Source organism: Amblyraja radiata, chromosome 17, assembly GCF_010909765.2.
Source record: "Amblyraja radiata isolate CabotCenter1 chromosome 17, sAmbRad1.1.pri, whole genome shotgun sequence".
NCBI classification, from domain to species: Eukaryota; Metazoa; Chordata; class Chondrichthyes; order Rajiformes; family Rajidae; genus Amblyraja; species Amblyraja radiata.
Window position 1 is genome coordinate 35266992 of NC_045972.1, and position 15425 is coordinate 35282416.

General features: G+C 43.2%; 1 protein-coding gene across 1 annotated transcript in view; it reads right to left on the reverse strand.

Moving 5' to 3' along the window:
* Positions 1–1533: 1533 nt before the first annotated feature.
* prmt7 (protein arginine methyltransferase 7) overlaps positions 1534–15425 on the reverse strand; it is a 33111-nt gene continuing 19219 nt past the window's right edge. Inside the window, exons 10-17 of the mRNA XM_033036130.1 lie at positions 13125–13208; positions 12684–12731; positions 11489–11578; positions 8941–9102; positions 7566–7640; positions 6931–7091; positions 5212–5308; positions 1534–3699 (exon numbers count right to left, since the gene is read on the reverse strand). Of these exons, the coding sequence (XP_032892021.1) occupies positions 3538–3699; positions 5212–5308; positions 6931–7091; positions 7566–7640; positions 8941–9102; positions 11489–11578; positions 12684–12731; positions 13125–13208 (879 nt within the window). The 3' untranslated portion in view covers positions 1534–3537. The remainder of the gene's footprint in view (positions 3700–5211; positions 5309–6930; positions 7092–7565; positions 7641–8940; positions 9103–11488; positions 11579–12683; positions 12732–13124; positions 13209–15425) is intronic.

The window sequence follows — 15425 nt, forward strand, 5'->3', positions numbered from 1 at the left end:
AGGCTAAACAATGGTCAATAATCTCCTTCACAGGTGACTGAACCATTGCCAAATAGTCCATGGTTCATTCTATTGCCTTTGATATATCAGGATCCGACCAGTGTGAAGAGATCTTTAAGATTGATTTTCAAAAACTCTCAGAAGTGGATGGGGCCAATGACAGAAAGGAGTGAGAACCAAGGCTGTGATAGTGAAGCATCCCAGCAAGGGTGCATTGATGAAGAACTGAACACTCTGGGCTCTCCCTTCTGCAACTGTTCTGGTGGAAGTTGAAAGCAGTTCAATATACCTTGAGCTCTGGTAGCTTCTGAGCAGCAGCCAGGCCAGGAGGCACTGGGGTCAGAGAGTGGGGGTTGGGATAAACATCATGTGTTACATTTTCTCATCCAGCATGAGAACAGGTGACAGAAACAAAAACAAATTCAAACAATTAGAGAGAAGAAATGAGGCCAGCAAGGCTTGTATGAGCAAAGAGGCAAAAATAAATCTGGAAAGAAATGGCCCGGATCTATGTGGCTGAGATTTGAAGGGCTCAGACCAGAAATGATTTGAGAATGGAAACTCACACTTGACTACTCTCCCTCAAGATATGCAAATCATTTAGAAATCAACTCAACTTCAGAGTCTGTCTGCCTGCATAGAGCAACAGGACGGGACATGAAGTGTTCACGTTCCAGTCCTGGCAGGTACTCATGAGGGGAAAAAAACTCACACTACCGGAGTCAGCACAATCCAAGCACAGTCTAAGAGCCTTGGCATTGATTTTAGTACCAAGGGTACACCTACCATCTCCTTCAAGAGCCTGTGGCCATTATAAGCAGTGACAAAAAGATGAGATCCTACATTTATCCACACACTCCCACCACATTGATTCAGGACTCCACATTTCCATTATAGATAAGTTCCCTCTCATCCTGAGGTGAGTGGAATCCATGGCATTTGTGGTGCTACCATTGGGTGAAGTTCGAATGAGGGCAACTGAACAAAGGTACATCCGGCTTTGTCAGACTGACCAGGTTAGTCTATCTTTCATCCATCCTAAAGCTGCTGCCTTTCAGCCAACCCCATCCCTACCCCAGATACTGTAGCTACACGGACATCACAGTAGACGTCATTAACCTGAGTTAATGCACCAAGAGGGAAGGTCAGCTAATTTTCCCCTTTGCTCATCCACACCATGTAGTAGACTAAAATTACTTTGTTGGCATTTCCAACACTGCGACACCACCCAATGCACTTAGTACTGAAATGTTTGAGTGGTAATCAGAGTAAATCCCAATGCATATAAATAGGAGAGACTTCAGCATTATGTATCAGGACAATTCAGGTGAATAAACTGCCCTATGCATCAACCATCAGCAAGACACTCTTTTGTTCTGTGATAAATTTAATTCATATTTGCCTTACAAGCAGGTTGGGCAGAGTCAGTGATTGATACATTCTGTGCACTCCAACATCACAATGGGTTCATAACTCATTCAACATTGATGGCATGGTCATATCTTTAGGCAAGGTGCAACTGAACAAAGTATAATCTATATATCTCCTGACGTTTATTAAATAATGCAGCAAAAATGACAAAATGATAAGTATCATAAAGCCAGAGTGACTTTATGCTGACCATAGTTACTGACACAGCAGTCTGGGATGATTCTTCTTAAGGCGCCATCTGAAGGTTGAGGATAACTTGTTTCCACTCTGATTTTATTAGTTCTAAGGTGGATGTCAAGGTGAATGTGGGAATCATAGACTCTTTCACACTTGTGGCAGATAGATGGGTAGATGGTTTTGCTCCTTCTGCATTCATGCGGTGTTTCTATGTGTTCCCAACGATGGTTCTCAATGTCGGCCCAAATGCTTTTTCCACTTTGAATAGCTGTGGGCCAGCAACATGGTAGTCTGTGTGGTTGTTGCAATTCATCAAAGCAGCATTCAGCAGATACTTGTTCCTTTGCTTCCGTCAACCTGGTAAGCTTTCCATGCAACACTCAAAATACTGTGTTTACTTCAGGAATTTGGCATCAGGAATGTGAATGACATGGCCTGACATCCTCAAGCATACCCTAGGATTATACTCATCAGTAAAACACAGATGATCATTGCAACTCCTGCTAGGAGCTGGTTCTTGACAGATTGATATGCTACAAGATGAATAATGCCAATAAAGGATATCAAAGAGCCAATAGAGACAACATACACAAATCCTTTTTTAACCAAGGTTGCACACATTATCAGTAGTATTCAACAGAATAACACATATAAATACATCCACCATTCTTTTACCAAGCAAAGGGCAATTCAATGTTTGGGGAGAAATAGCTTTCAATCTCCAGTATAAAGAGAAAGGGAATGAAAGCCTGCACTCTGGTAAGGGGTTCTCATCTCACTAAAACATTTGCTATTATGTATTCATTTAACAAAACCTCCAGTAACACTAAACTCATTCTGCACTGAATTCACTAGTTTGACTCAAAGACAAATTCAGCTGTGCTGAACTAGTCTGACAATTAAAGAAAGTAAAAGAAGCAAAACACATGTGAAATGAAATTGAGTTACACCTGTGGATTACAGGTCAAGTTATGTGGAGTGACTGCAGCTCTGTACAAGTATAATATGGGATACCACAACTGATCTCCAGCTTACATACATGTATGAATATGAATTGGTAAAACAGGGATGGAGATTTATAAAATGATATTAACAAAGAGAAGTTTGCAAAATCCATTAGTCTCCTTTAGAAGTAAAGTAAATCTTGTAATATTTGAAACCACAAGTTAGGAGCAAGGTAAAACACTGACTTTACACAATGAAGACTGAATGTTAAGTACTTAAAAGCACAGAGATAAGTCGTGAAAGCTGGAATTTGTGTCAAAGAAGAAGAAATTTATACATGTTCTTTCATGGTAACAAGTTAGCTTTGAGTTGTTGCCATTTCGACAGCAGCCTACATGCACATAAGATACCATAAATTGATTATACAAATAATTTTCTAATTGTTTTGGGAGTATTTGTTGAGGGATGAATGTGATTGAAGGAACTAGTCGAGCTGACCATATCCGTTCAATACCAAGAGATTGTTAAACATCCACAAGCAGGCAAATGGTGTCTCGTTTTAACATCTCATCCCCCAGATGATAGGGACAAAAATGCATCACTGTCTCCAAACAACCACCCACAACATCCCAGATTGCGTGCTCCAGCCCTGGTTTGGTTCGATTTCACACCTTTGGCACTCAGAGATGAGAGAGTCAAAGCTGGGACAGGTAGGATATGTACTGGGCCCATCCTCTTTTCCCAGTAACTGTCTACACAGAAAGCACTTTAGTGTACCAACAATGTCTCAATAAAACATATCTGCTTATTCTTCCTTCGAATTCATATAGGTGGACTCAGTTCTTCATCTCCCAGTTGGTGTGGATCTGCGCATTCACAAGAACAATATCCGGGCCCAGATTCAGTGGCTGTTGCTCTGCAGGACAGCCAGTTTTCCGGTTACTGACCTCACAAGGATACTTGTCCTTCACACACTCCTGCTGATTACAGGCACAGCTGGAAATCCATGGCTAGTTCACCGTTTCTTGGGTGGAAAGTCACGCTGTAGGCAATGGAACTCTGTTTGTTTGTCAAATTCTCCTGACTGGCCTCCGAGCGGAGGAAGTAAACACCCTGCTTGTTGTGTGGATTCCACTCACAGTCACCCTGGCAATGGAAAAAGAGTTCACAAACCATCAGCCAAGATGGCTGCTGCTGCGTTATTCGGGACAGGTGCCCAACAAAGGCCCAACCCCACTTGCCATCGACCGTGCCTCCGTCTGACGTCCCTTAACCACCCCCCCCCCCGCCCTCTTCCCTCACCAGAGTTATCCCTTCTGCCCCCCGCATCCGAGACTTCCCGTCCGCCACTTAAATGGTCCCCTCTATCATAGAAACATAAACAATAGGTGCAGTAGTAGGCCATTCGAGCCAACACCGCCATTCAATATGATAGTGGCTGATCATTCAAAATCAGTACCCCGTTCTGGCTTTTTCCCCCCATATCCCTTGATCCCCTTAGCCCTAAGAGCTAAATCTAACTCTCTTTTGAAAACATCCAGCCAATTAGCCTCCACTGCCTTCTGTGGCAGAGAATTCCACAGATTCTCAACTCTCTGGGTGAAAAAGTTTTTCCTCATCTCAGTCCTAAATGGCCTACCCCTTACTCTTAAACTGTGACCCCCCTGATTCTGGATTCCCCCAACATCGGGAACATTTTTCCTGCATCGACCCTGTCCAATCCTCTAAGAATTTTAAATGTTTCTATAAGATCCCCTCTCATCGTTCTAAATTCCAGCGAATACAAGCCCAGTCAGTCCCGCCATTCTGGGAATTAACCTGGCGAACCTACGCTGCACTCCCTCAATAACAATAATGTCTTTCCTCAAATTAGGAGACCAAAATTGCACACAAAACTGCAGGTGCAGTCTCACCAGGGCCCTGTACAACTGCAGGGTCATGGGCCTGTCCCACTTTGGCCGTCAGTTCCGCGACAGGCCGTTGGCGCGCAAAGATTTTGTTCACTACAAAAATTTCGGAGCACCGCACAATGTCGCGCACAACTACATACCCCTCCGCATTTCTAAGTGGGACCGGCCCCGCGCGGCCATAGGATGCCCGTACGCCTCAACGCGACCATGAGGTTGCGTAATTTGCGTGCCAAGGACATGTAAGTGGGACAGGCCCTTAATTTCTTCACCTTTGTTAATACCCACCTCCTGTTCCAAACTCTTCCCAAAATTACACAGAACAGATATTTCTCGGTCCAGTTATCCCACGGGTAGTACTCTGATAATTTACTATCTGATTGTTTTGAAATTCAAGCAGCTTGGCATCTGGCTCATTGGGTGCAAATTCCTGCTTTCACTTTACACACTGAGACCATGGTTCCTGCATTTCCACTTCACCCCCAACCCCCTTCTCACCTGGGCCCTGCCTTCATGCTCCTTTGAAACAAGATCCTCTTTCGAGAAAAACCTAGCAATTTAATTGCAAAAACTAGGATACTGTTGCATGGCATCTAAAACAAAATGCATTTGAGCTGGGGTGGAGTGTTAATTGGAATAAAGTTTGGAAAATCTGCTTGTCCAGTACCACCAGTCAGCCTGATTAACTAAGATTTACTATGTTGAGATCCCACTGGACTTGAGCTTACTGTGAACAACAACAAAGCCTTACCATATCAGAATGAAACCTGGTTAACCCCGTGGAGACAATGATGTCTTTGGTTAGGCAATAGTCCATCCAAAGCACTACTCCATGACAAGTGCCAGATCTAGAAAACAAAACATCACTTGAATGTTCTAAACTTATACTTCAATTTTTAAATTGGAATTAAAACTTTTAATTTTAAAAGAAAAATTGTACCTTAATAAATAACAATCTGCAGAGGTGCAGTGAAATGGGGCTGAGTTTTTAATTCTTTGCTTGTAACTTTTAATTATTTTTAAGCTGCAACTTTTTCCACACAAAGGGTGGTGGGTGTATGGAACAAGCTGCCAGAGGGGGTAGTTGAGGCAGGGACTATCCCAACATTAAGAAACAGTTAGACCGATATATGGAAAGGGCAGGTTTGGAGGAATATAGACCAAAAGCAGGAAGCGTAGCTGGGACATGTTGGCGGGTGTGGGCAAGTTGCGCCGAAGGGCCTGTTTTCACACTGTATCAGTCCATGACTACATTATACCGCCACCATGCATGAATGCTTCAAAATCAAGTGGTCGTGTTTTATTGCTATATACTCAAGCATAGAAACATAGAAAATAGGTGCAGGAATAGGCCATTCGGCCCTTCGAGCCAGCACTGCCATTCAATATGATCATGGCTGTTCATCTAAAATCAGTACCTCTTTCCTGTTTTCTCCCCTTATCCCTTGATTTCCCTAGCCCCAAGAGCTAAATGTAACTCTCTTGAAAACATCCCTGGCCTCCACTGCCTTCTGTGGCATAGAATTCCACAGATCCACAACTTTCTGCGTGAAGAAAGTTTGTCCTCATCTCAGTCCTAACTGGCCTACCCTTTATTCTTAAACTATGAACCCTGGTTCTGAACTCTCCCAACATCGGGAACATTTTTCCTGCAGTTACAGTAAGTGAAAATCTTGCAGGCAAGCAGGGTGCTTTTCCAACCACCCCCATTTGAAGGCCACTATCTTCCACCGTTTCTACCCAGTGCTTGGTACTTACTTCCAGCAGTCGCTGGTTGTCCTCCAGGATGCACCGAGCTGCAGCCTGATCCATGCCGGTCACCTGGGCAAATTCAGCATAGAGTCTCTCACGGCAGTGGCGCAACGCTTATGACGGCAAGGGACTCTTGCACTGAGGCTGCTCCATGGCTGGAGCTGCAGCGAGCGACTCGCCAGCCCGGCAAACGCTCGCCAGCCCGGCAAACGCTCGCCAGCCCGGCAAACGCTCGCCAGCCCCAGCTCCCCGTCCGCATCTGTACCCGCCGCTGCTTCTGCTTTCATCCCTCCCTCAGCCCCGGCTCTCCAACACCCGTGGTCCATGCAGTTGATATGAAATTTGAAATTTTCGTTGATCACAGAATTTTTCACGACAGAGTGAGAAATTTGTGATCAGCGTGAGAAATTGGCGAAATGCGTGATTCTCATGCTCAATTCGTGAGAGTTGGCAGCCCTGTTATTCCGGATCTTAGGAGCGAGATGAAAGCATGGCCCATTCATGCCTATTCCCCATTTCCTGGTCAGCCAACCAATCTTCCATTCATTTCATACACCAGCCCCAGTAGCTTTTATTTTCTGCAAGTCTTTGATCCATCACCTTTCCAATTACCTTCTAAAAAGGAGAGCAGGCATTGGCTCATCATTCACACCCTTTAAATGCCTTACCCCGAGAAAAATTTCTCCTCCCTAAAGGAACCACTTGCTGTTCTCCATACCTCAAGAGCTGCATCGAGCCGGCCGAGCAGATTGACTGCACTGGTACCTCACGGTAAAAATCAAAGACGAGGACCTGGCATGGGTCACTGAGTGCTCTGCAGGGATATTCCCAAAGAGGATGAGGCTCGGCCTCCTGACTCTCCCGGAAATTCAAGGAATTCTGGCAAGAAATTATACAATAAAATTGAGAACAAAGTAGAGAATGATTGTTGCAACATAATTTTACTGAACCCATCCAATACATTGCAAAACCAAACATGCACGCATATACATGCAGGTGACGCATGTCATCTGTGATTCAGTTGCAGGCTCCTTGACTTCATGACTATGACTGTGTCTCACCTCGTAGACAAACACAAATCTTAGGTTGCCAATTCAGTCTAGGAGGTAGAGCACAGACAATATGTTTGGGTTTTCAATGCTTTCAGACTGACAAAGATTCCATGGCACTCTGTGAAATATAGCTGGACATGCTTCCCAGTGAATATTAAATGGCTTGCAACTGCCCACTCAACTTCCTCTGAATACAAAGCCAAGTCACCCTGCACTGAATCCAGTTCCCACAACTGTCTAGCCCAGCCGTCCAAATCAGGCAACTGATACTCTAAAAGCTCCATCGTCAAAAAGTTCTTACCTGTACCATCTCATCCATAAGGTTGACATCAAAGCCTTCACATTCCCTGCAGGGTGCACGGATGTGCCAGAGGTCCTAGAGAGCGAGAGAGAGGACAAATGGGCAGTATCTATGGAAATAATACCCCACCCATTCTTTCTGCCATTTTATTTTATCTGCAACTTAAAATCCTTTTTTTTTTAGAAATTTCTATTTTCCAAATTCAACAGTGCAGTCTGACTTGCTGAGAGTTTGCAGCATTTCCTGTTTTTGTAACACACAAGAGTGATATTAGTAGCTGCAATTCCCCCAGCCGGCCAGCACAGGGTACACAGTTCAAATAATTGGGAATTTCAATTATTTGGTGGTTCTGTTGGGCTCTGGCCTGTTGAATATTGGGCCAAGGAAATAGCAAGAGCAACTTTTAATGCCCATTCAAAATTGGCCCCTGATCTGAGTGGCTTATTTGGCCACTTCAGAAAACAATTAAAAGTCAACCACAGTAATGTGCTGGGGGCAGCAGGGTTAGATAAGGATGACAGATTTCCTTTCCTCAGAATGCTGGCACCCTGTTGTTTTTTTATGTCCATCTGGTTCTTTCATCGTCACCATCATTGACCGAGCCTTTTAATTCAATTTTATTAAATTATTTTAATTTAAATTCATCATCTGCCATTTGATCCTCCAGATCAAAAGCCTCGTACCACTTTGGCCACATTCTCAAACTATGGTCAAAGCAGTTACTTTACATAGGTTCAACAATCATTTTTCATTCTCTATTTATGAAACTCAGGATCCCATACACTTTTTTCATTGTTTTTACGACAAAATCTGTATGAAAGTCTCGGTAGACACAAGGAACTGCAGGTGCTGGTTTACAAAAAAAGGCACAAAGTACTGGAGTTACTCAACGGGTCAAGCAGCATCTCTGGAGAACTTGGATAGGTGACTTTTCAGGTCAGGACTGAAGAAGCCTGTGACCAGAAACACCAACTAACGATGTTCTCCAGAGATGCTGCCTGACTGATGAGTTACTGCAGCACTTTTTGTGTCTTTTTTTGTATGCAAGTCTGTCTCTCTGTTCCTAGACACTTTTAGAACTGTGTTATTTAGTCTTCCTGCCAAAATGAATTACTTTAGACTTGTCTGCATTCATTTTCATCTGCATCCTGACTGTCTATTTTAGTTTTGTATGTTGTACACTCATGCCCATGTTTTACATTCACTGAATAAAGTAATGGTCCTAGTTGACTCTTGGACCTGCCACTATCCAGCTTAAAAATCAACTGCTTACCAGGACTCTGCTTTCTGACCAAGTTATCCTGCGTTCCTTAAAATTTGCTACAACTGACTGCACCCTCCTCTCAGATCACCTTTGGCCAGTTCTTTTACTCACCTCAAACTCAACGGCCATCGCAAACAGTGTGGCAGACTGCGGCAGCACAGTGAATTGATTACCCAGGTGCTTAGCCAGATAGGTCCGCGCGTACCAGAAGTAAAGGTTGTGCCAAGGTAAAAGGCTGGTGGTGAAGAATGGCTCCCCGATCAGAACTGATATCTGGCACAGAAATAACCCATGGGGAAGAAAAATACACATGAAAAGTGAGTATAATACAATAAACACATTGTCGGATTTTAAAACCCACCTCATCAGAAATCAGTCAAAACTCTGTTTCTTTGCTCACCGTTTTATTTGAGCATATACAAGGAAAGCACCCAGAGTGCCAGGATGACTTACAACCTACAGCTCAAACCATGAACATTATACCTTAAACATTATGACATGTGGACTTGTATAATCCAATTTTCTTGGATGAGCATTCATCAGCTATGTATTGTTCATAGTTACATTTACTTCAATAACCATACATGGTCCCAAAGCTAAAACCTCTTTCTACATTTCTCAGCAGTGAATTATTTTCCAAGCATGTCTGTGGATCCTGACAAAATTCTGTGGCCTTACAATTGTTCTGCAGAGTCTGCTAGTTTAATTACAGAAAACTGGTCACACTTGTTTAGGAAAGGGTCAATTGTTCTATAATAACACCTATGTCAATGGCCGAAGCATCATGAGAAGAGTTTCATTAAAACCCAATCATTGCAAACCCAATCTTAGCAAACCCATTCACTTGATTCACCTTCAGTCTGGATCCAATGACATTTTAAGACCTCCAGTAAGCAATACTGAGCTACACGCACCACCCCATGCACCATATCGAGACATGGATGATCAAGTCTACATGTGGGCTTAACTTCTCCAATTGCCTAACAAAATCCAATAATCACAGAAGAGCCCATAAAAGGGCTGTCCCCTCCACCTATATTCCTTCCACTGGCTTCACAATTATACTTCCTCTATCCTTACCTCACAGTTTTTGTCTCTTAATCTCTGGTCTTTATCCAACAATCTAACTATCAAAAACCCTGTATCCACCTATCACTTTCCAAGCTTTGTCCTGGCCCCACCTCTCCTCCAGCTCTCTACCTCACGCCACAAGCTGTCTGAACAGGGGTTCCGACCTAAAGCGTCACCTATCCATGTTCTCTGGAGATGCCGACTGACCCGTTGAATTATTCCAGCACTTTGTAAACTAGCATCTGCAGTTCCTGCTGTCCCTGAGGACAAGATTTGATTAGGCTTGGAAGGACCCCTCACCATGACAGATAGTTTGCCTAAGCTCAATATTTAGGTTTGAACAATGATTAGGTAACTACATCACAGCTTCAAAGCAAAGAACAGACTGAATTTCAGAAACAGAAAAAACACACAATTTTATTTTGCTGTTGTAACAAATGAAAGATCTGGCTGTCTTTATAAATCACTTTTCAACTCCTCCTCTGCACTTTGTATCCAAATATATTATTTTGAAACACTGTCACTTTGTATTATAAGAAATACAAGCACCCACAACAGCAATATATTATGACTAGATCATCTTTCTTAGAAACATTAATTGAAGAATACATTTTGCTGTTAGACAGGAACTAAGACTATATGTTTCTCATTTCTTCACCAAGATAGTGTCATTGATTGACCATCTGAGAGAGTTGGTGGCACTTTTAACACTGGTGATTATGTACTTCTCTCAATCCTGCAACAGCCTAGATTTTTGCATTCAAGAAACAAGAAACATGCCTGTCAGCCTAACAACATTTACTGGTCTATTAAAACAAATACTGTTTTCTCTTATTTCTGCCAATACATAAAGTGTTACATTTCCCATATTTTTGCTGACTTTTTGCCCATTCACTTTATATCTATTTTCACTCTTTGCACTCTTTACAGTTTACTTTTCCAGAGCTTTGTATTAGCGACAAAATTGGGATACCTTATACCGTCATCTAATTCACAGCTATAGAACTTAAATAATTAAAACTTCCAGCACCTCCTCAGTTACCAAGTGCTAACCTAAAATTACATTGCGTAATCATTCATTTCTCTATCCATTATCTTCAATCCAAATTGATACATTACTCCTAATCCCACGAGCCCTAATCTTGTGTGACGCTTTAAAGTAGAAACCTGCAGCTGGAATTATTGCTCTTATTTACTTCAGTTAGAAAATCTATTTACTCAGCACGCAGTCTATTGCTGAATGAAATGGCAGCTCAATTTGTCAAGAACAGCAAAATTATTTCCCTAGCAAAATACAGCAAGTATAGTAACATGAATTGTGTGTGTAAGGTCAATTGTGGTTACTTACAGCCACATGTGACTGATGGGCCTGTTACTACATCATGTGGTGCAAAATAGGTTGGTTACTAATTTTGGATAAAGTAAGCTCCTTAGCTGGGAGTGCAAGAACAGGTTCATATAAAGTTTCAGCCTGGTCAAAGCCTTGCATTTTTGAAACATGGATTACTTTATTACATAGACTAAAAAAGCATGACAGGCTCACAAATGAACCACATTTACTTTGATCTTCACTCAAGCACAGGCTTACCTGGTTGTTATCTAGGTCCACAGGTGTTAGCTGCTCCGGACTTTTGTCAGAAACTATCACCTTTCCAGTCAATCCATTACCAGCTAAAATCTGCAGATCATATATATATACATATTTAGTGGCCTGATTCATGTGATAACACTACTGCACTGATAAAACATGTCATGGATAAATTATCCAGCACTAACACATCTCCGGGATATCCTGAAGCATTTCCTAACATATGGACTATGTTTGAAATGCAGTTACTGCTTTATGGAGATTTTTTAAATTATTTGAGATGCAGATATATCTGGCAAGAACAGTATCTATTGCCTATCCCCCAATTGCCTTTGAGAAGGTGGTAAAAAGCACGGCAGTTCCTCTGGTGACGTTTTTGCCCACAGCACTGTTAGATGGGGAATTCCTGGATGTAACCCAGCCATGAAGGAACTGCAACATATTTCTAAAGCAGAATGGTGAGCAATTTGGAGAGCAACATGCAGCATATGATGGTCCCATGAGTCTGAAGAAGGGTTTCGACCCAGAAATTGGCGGAAAGCAGAGGGGGGGGGGGGGGGGGGGGGGGAGGGGGGTGAGTCAAAATAAATCAACAATACAGTTTTGGCAGAACATGCTTGCAAAATATAGTCACTGATTAATACACAAACTACACGATAATGATGGCCAGTTGAATCTTTTTAATACTATTCACTGGAAAATTAATAATTTACAAGGACAGCATTCTGTTTATAAAATGATGGTATCATGTCATCATATACAGCAGGTAAATGGAGGGGATGTTGGTTGACCACCCAACATCAAGAAGCAGGGGTACATCAGCACACTTAACCACATTGTTAGACAGGAGTACACGCATCAAACTGAGACCGAGTCCAACAGGCGCTGCGGAACACTGCTAAACTATGTCCAACAGTTGAAGGCACCACATCCTGTAAACTGGAGGCAGTTAATTGCACCACATCCTGGAGCCAAGACATCACCTTGTGGCTGAGTCTGTCAATAGACTGTACTCAGCCCTGGGGCCAAGTCCACCAATTGACCGCACTAAACCAAGGGGCTTGGAGCTCATTTGTTTATTGCAGCCAGCAATACATCAAGGTTCCAGCTGCACAATACATCATTCTTTCTACTATACAATTTTGCTCAAACAATAAAAATTCAAGTAAGTTCAGTTCAATCGGTGCCAACTCACCTTCCCCATTACGCGTCTTGACATGGCAGAAATCTCTAGACTATAAACCTACAGAAACACAGAGTTAGTCAAAAAAGGAACATATAAATAGTTTGATCTAAGATAGACACAAAATGGAGTAACTCAGCGGGACATGCAGCATCTCTGGAGAGAAGGAATGGGTGACGTTTCAGGTCGAGACCTTTCTTCAGACTGATGTCAGGGGAGTGGGCGGGACAGAGATAGAGTGTAGTCGGAGACAGTAAGACGGGTGGGAGAACTGGGAAGGGGGAGGGGATGGAGTGGAAATGAAAGGGCTATTTGAAGTTAGAGAAGTCAATGTTCTGAGCAGCAAAAAAAAAGCCTTGTTGAACAGTAGGAAAAGCAACTCCTATACAAAATGCGACAGAGAATTATACCCAAGTGCTCACCTTCAACCCTGACCTACAATGATGTCCATACCTGTGCAGCACCCAGCAAATGAGCGAAGATAGAGAGCAGGCTTCCATCGCCGATAGTCATGCACACGGCGTCTGGCTTCAGAATCTGAAGACACAACATAGTCAAATCCATAACCATCATGATCAAACAATGTACACAGAACGCTTTATGCCCCAAGTTAATCCTAAGGTGCAAAGCTCTGAAATAACATTGCCCAATTCTTTATACAGCGCTTAATATTTTGACTATACCTGATCTGTGAAGATCAGTTTGCTTTGCTGTTTGAATCCATCCATCTTCTAAGATAGAATGGAATATTAACAACACTTCAGCTGCTTTCCTTCTAGCCATTCATCTTGTAGCATGGCAGCAAAATTGAAACTGAACATACTGGAGATATGATAATATGCACAGCAGGTAGGTGTGCGTGTGTGTGTGTGTGTATATATATTAATCACCGACAGTGATGTGCTAACCCACCATTCATTCCAAAGTTTTGCAGCTTGCCCTTGGTAATTCAGGTTTATATTAAAATAGGAATTGTATAATATTTGAAGAACAAAAAAACTGCAGGGTTCTAGGAAAAAGGGAAGCTTAAAGGGGCCAACTAGATTGCTCACGGAAATTTGCAGTACAGACTTGTTGTTCCTTTGGTGTAATATTATTATTTGATCAATCAATCAATCAATCAATCAAGCAATCAATCAATCAATCAGTTTTTATTCATCGCATACACAATAAAGTATAGTGAAATGAACTTGCCAGCAGCGGTACAATCAAAAAAGAACACACAATACACAATAAAATTTAACATAAACATTCACCACAGCATTCTTCACAGTCAGTTCTCCTCCATTGTTCCCCCGTGGTCGGGGCCATAAACCTCCGCAGTCGCCGCTGCGGGCGGATGCACAGGCCCTCTCGTCGGGACGGTAAGTCCCGAATCGGTGCTTCCCTACCGGAGACCGCGGCTTCAGGATGTTGTAGGCCGCAGGCCGGCGGTCGGAGCTCTCCTCCGGGGATCCCCGGTGAGGGATCCCGCTCCGGATGGTAAGTCCATGCCGCGCCCACGGCTAGAACCTCCGCAGACCGCTGCTTCAGGATGTTATTGGCCGCGGGACGGCGATCGGATCTCTTCTCAGGCGATCCCTAACGAGGGATCCCAGGCTACGAACGCAGCGCCCGCGGCTAGAAGCTCCGCAGACTGCGGCTTCAGGATGTTATAAGCCGCGGGCCAGTGATCGGAGTACTTCCTTCAGGCGACCCCGGCAAGGGCTCGCCCGCTTGGCGATGAGAAGTCCTCACTGCGCCTGCTGCTGAAACTCCAGACCCGACACCGGGAAAGGTCGCACCAATCCTCCATGGTGTTAGGCCGCGAGGGAGGCGACATGGAAAATGTCACCTCTCCGTGGAGGAGGCAACCAAAAGCGGTTCCCCCCTTAACCCCCGCACCATCCCCCACACAAGGCACACCAAGATACCTTAAAACACACATTTGGACACACTAAAAAAAACAAAAAAAAGTAGAAATGACAAACACGCTGCTGGCAGGGCAGCCGACTCGTAGCGCCCCCATCGACGAATCAGCTGCTCCTTGCCCAGTTACTGTTGTTACCATCTAAGATTACTTGAAAAAAAATTGGGTTCCATTATACACCCTCCAGCATTGCATCAATCCCACCAATCAAGGTTCTGGTAAATAAAGCAATGGGTACATGATCTAAACCATATGGTTGGGTACACATTCTTGACTTTGACATGTATTCTCCACGTTGCATGGAACCTTTCACAAATGAGGCACTGAAGACATAACATAAGCATTGCCTGGAATTAAGAAGAATGGGAAGTGATGACATTGAGATTTACAACATTTGAGAGAGATTGACGAAGGGCATGTTGACAGATTTTCTCCCCCAGCTGGTGATTCTGGAACATAGGTGTTGGATAAAAGGTTAGCTATTAGAAATGAGATGAGAATAGTAACTCTTCGGAATTCTCTACATAAAAAGGACGGTGGATGACATATGTTAATGACAGAGCTTGATTATCTTTGGACAGCAAGGAAATTAAAGGAATTGGTTGGGAAAGTTTCAGACTGGATCAGCCACAATTTTACTGAAAAAGGCAGCAGCTCCATGGGAGCCATAAAGCCTTCTCCTGCATTTACTCCATGTGCACCTAATCTTTGATTGTGGTGGAATCTATATTGCTGCCCCAGCTGCATTTGTCATCTCTGCAGAAAGACTGGATGAACCATTGAAGGCTACGATGGTTAATCCAGTCAAATACCTATTTCTCCCCTCCCTCTCAACCGACATTCCT